Source organism: Arachis hypogaea, chromosome 13 (genome assembly GCF_003086295.3).
Source record: "Arachis hypogaea cultivar Tifrunner chromosome 13, arahy.Tifrunner.gnm2.J5K5, whole genome shotgun sequence".
Taxonomy (NCBI): Eukaryota; Viridiplantae; Streptophyta; class Magnoliopsida; order Fabales; family Fabaceae; genus Arachis; species Arachis hypogaea.
In genome coordinates, this window is record NC_092048.1 from 23,934,631 (window position 1) to 23,938,897 (window position 4,267).

A 4,267-nucleotide genomic window follows, 5' to 3' on the forward strand; every position below is an offset into this window, starting at 1 on the left:
AAATTTTAAATTTAATTTTGATGCACGGTGTAAATCATTTTATACAATCATACAATTATATCTATATTTTTAGATGACTATTCACACGGTCAATATAATAATTATTTTTACTAATATAATATTATGCGATTGGATACACATATAAAACAGTTTTACATTGAAAAAATAGAGTAAATGAATGTCTCAGTTTCCTGAAACCCCACTTTTCACCCACAATGCTTCCAGTAATGAATGTCTCATATCCACCGTATTCCTTATTCCATTACATTTGTGCTACACAATCGCTGTTATCGATTTTTTGCTATTACTCTTGTGTGTACTCTTATATCTATTATGTGTACTGTTATTGAAAAAGTAAAAAAGATCTAGTTTTGTTTCAATCAATTATTTGAAAGATACAGAATCAAAAAGAGTTGGTAAAAAAAAATTTGTAGGGTGATTGATTATAGAGATTATTTTAATGTTGAACATTATAACTGTTTTAAATTTTTAGTTGTATTTATTTTTTTTTAGAAATTTACTATGTATGTGCAATTTGTTTGGAACAAAACTAATATATTATATATATGCCTTAACAAAACTGATTGATACAAAATCATCTCAGCAAATTTAGAACAACTGCATATATTTATTTGATTTAGAACAAAAAAAATCACTAAAATTAGAACATACAAAAAGGAGGAATAGGAATAATAGTTCACAAATAAGAACAACAGCAACACATAAGAAGAGAGACGAAAAGGAACACTAGGAGAGGCAGAGAGCCAGCACCAGATGCTAGGATTCAGAGTTTCCAGCCTTGAGAGAGATACACAGAGGGGGAGGGAAGGAGACAGAGGAGAGGCGATAATAGAGCAAAGCCTAGGGTTCCGCTCTTCTCTTCGTATCGCCAGCGAATATGCTAATTCTGCTCTTCCGAATCGCTTGACTCCGGTAATAGGTAGATTCTGATGTTGCGGTCAGGTGAAGTCGCCTTCACCAACAACTCTATCTTTCTCCTAAACCTTCCTCAATAAATCCACTTCCAGAAGCAGGCGTCGAAGATGCCTTCGCCCCACCTCCCGCAACTGATCGCCAAACTTTAGATTGAACCCTAATTTCCCCAAGTGCGTTGCATGTTTGTTCATTCAGCTCATAGATTTGAAAAATTTTTTCACTATGGATAAACTTTTTCATAATATATATATTTTTTCACTATGGATAAACCTCGATCAAAGACCTTGAACTCATCAAAATTGGAATTATCTTGTAATTACTGAAACCAGAAGAGAAAAATAGCTTGGCCCATTCTTTCTCAGTTCTCTCCTTTCCAGTGACAAAGGCCATCATCGCCATATCATAATAAAGTTGTGTCTCCAGTGATCCATTATCTCCATTCTCATTCCCTACCACCATGTCTATTATTATCACTTTTCCTTTTTTGCCCTTCTTCATTGTTGCCTCCTTGCATTTCTTCAGGAGTTTTACACAATCCTCATCACTCCAGTTGTGTAATATGCACTGCATATTGTTCAGCGTAATTAATAATAATAATAATGATGATGAGAATGTAATAGAAAAAGATTAGATGTTAATTTGCTACATATAATATTATAATGTCATAATTTTGGTCATAATAATATTGCCACATGCCCACGTGGCCACGTACATCCCATACATATTATTTTTAATAATAAAAAATATTAGGTGACTAACATTTTCTTTTCGCATTTATCTTTCATTCGAACTAATACTAATTATTAATTAACTTATATTTATTAATTAACTTATATTTTTTATAAGTAGAGAACTTTTGAAATACATCATTTGTCCATACCACTACTGTTGGATAGACTTGGTTTTATAAAATTTTTATTTTTCAAAAATAATTTATAAAGATTAATTTAAAAAAAATAATTTTTAAAAATAATAGTATTTATATTTAGTAAATCAAATTAAAAATTATTTTTAATAATCACAAACAGCAATAAAAATATTTAGTAAAATAATTTTTAAAATTTAAAAATATTGTAATAAATATAAATATAATAGTTAAATTTAAAATTAATTAATATACGAGATTATATTAAAATATTTTATTTTAATAAGTATAAGTCAATTTTAAAAAGGTATATTTTATGTGCTTACAAAAACATTTTTATTTTTTAAAAACTGTAAATATAAGTACATAATTTTTTTTATTTACCAAACACAAAGTAAGAAACTTCTACTCTTAAAAAATATAAGCACATTTTCAAAAAGATTTACCAAATCAAATCTAATTATAATGTAGAATTTTATTTGCATTTTTTCTTTCAAAATAAAATTGCTAAACTTTGTAATGGAACTCTTAATTTAAAATTTTTTAACCTAACGATAATTATTATTAATAGAAAAAATTTCACTCCTGTTCTTTGAGAGATGCTAAAATAATACTTTTTTTCTCTATATTTGTAAAATATATACTTCCTTCCTTTATAACTTTTAAAAAACTCCTCTTTAATTCATTTTAAATTTTTTGTGTTAACTAATGTTAACTTATTCATTTTAAAAAAAAATTATTTTTTATAAAAATATCCTTTAACAAAAATTTTAAAAAGATATATATGGAAATACCTAGCTATTTTAGAAAGGTATTTTAGAAATAAAATATACTCTACCTATTTCCATATATATATATATGATGATATTATGACAGTAATAATACTTGTAATCCAGTATGTATACTATGTAAAATAAAAAGTACACTTAATTATATCATGAATTTATATGATGATACTACTTACCTTCAACAAAACAGAATCTGCAGAAGGAATTGCCTCAAACATGTCCCCTCCAACATATTTGATGTTCTTGTCACTACTTCCTTGAAAGCCAGCAACAACATGTGGAAGATCAAACACAATGCACTCCACATTTGGGAATGATTTAGCTATGGCCTTAGCCATAGTTCCATTGCCCCCACCAACATCAACCAAAGATTCCAACCCTTCAAAAGTATCCTTACACTTCTCAATCACCACACTAGCAATCAATCTAGAGTCGCTTGTCATGGCCTCATGGAAACTATTACTAAGCTTTTGGTCATGACTAGCAAATTCCCAAAATGCCCTCCCATGTTCCATTTCTAATGGTGACTTGTTAGTGTCACATTTCTTGAACCAATTAGAGAGTTGGTACCATGGTTTTACCAAATTTGGATCAAGAAGTACATCCAGGAATGGTGTCATGCAAAAGGGGTGATCCTTTAGCAATAGTCTAGATGAATTAGTTAGAACATACCTCTCTTCTTGTTGATCATCATCATTTTGATTCGAGAAGAAGCCGGAAAGTGTCAAGATTCGCATCAAGCGGGGGACGAAGGCGGCTTTTGACGGTTGGATTGGTAATGAAGCAATGAGTTCTGAGAGTGGCATGGGTTGGCCATAATTGTGAACAACATCAAGTATGTTCAGTTCAATTGCACATTTAAGGGACATAGAATTTATGAAGCTAAAAAAGTGATTCCATATGTGGGTTTGAGCTAAAAGCAATTTTTGAGAATGATCCTCACCATCATTGGATTCCATTTAGTATTTTTTTGGTTGCATGAACTATGTATTTGCTAGTCTTTTTTCTGGTGTGGAGTCTCTGCAATATACTTGGTTTCATTTATAATGTGAGCAGGTATGCAATCAATTTAAATTATTAAAAATATTATTTATACATTAAAATTAATTATTAAAATAATTACTAATATATTTATGTATAAATATATATATAATTTAATTTTTTAATATATATTTATATTCTAATATATATTTTATATTACAAAAATAATTTTAGTGTATATATAACATGGTCTTTAAATTATTGATGAAAAATAGATGGAGAAGATCTATGATAAGGCTCTAAATGTAATAATTGAGCACTAGTACCAATAATAAAAGTTCTAATGGTGGGTCAGACACGTTGCAAATGTGTAATTCAAGGGTTGTTGGCAACATGTTTTCAATGTAACAATAATGGGTTATTAGTTTATCTTGTAATTATTGTATGACAATTATACTGCGTTTATTTATAAGCAAAGACAGTGATATATATATATATAAGCTTAAAATTGTATTTGACAAAGGATTTGTTTGGTTGAAGAAAAGTTTTTTTTTTTTTTGAGTTATATTTTTTAAAAGATCTTATAAAAAAATAAAAATAATTTTATATTTGGGTATTTTATATAAAAAAAATTTTTTATCTATTAATTATGTTTGGATATAATAATATAAAAATATTATTTATTTATTTATTATAT

The 4,267-nt window shown here is 28.0% G+C and overlaps 1 protein-coding gene across 1 annotated transcript; it reads right to left on the bottom strand.

Annotated features, from left to right (window-relative positions):
- Positions 1 to 608: 608 nt before the first annotated feature.
- LOC112737731 (probable O-methyltransferase 3) lies at positions 609 to 3,612 on the bottom strand. Its single transcript, XM_025787792.3, has 2 exons — positions 2,766 to 3,612; positions 609 to 1,500 (listed from the first exon to the last, which is right to left on the bottom strand). The coding sequence occupies exons 1-2, from the start codon at positions 3,546 to 3,548 to the stop codon at positions 1,195 to 1,197; spliced, it is 1,089 nt and encodes a 362-aa protein (XP_025643577.1). The 5' UTR covers positions 3,549 to 3,612; the 3' UTR covers positions 609 to 1,194.
- Between the last annotated feature and the right edge of the window lie 655 nt (positions 3,613 to 4,267).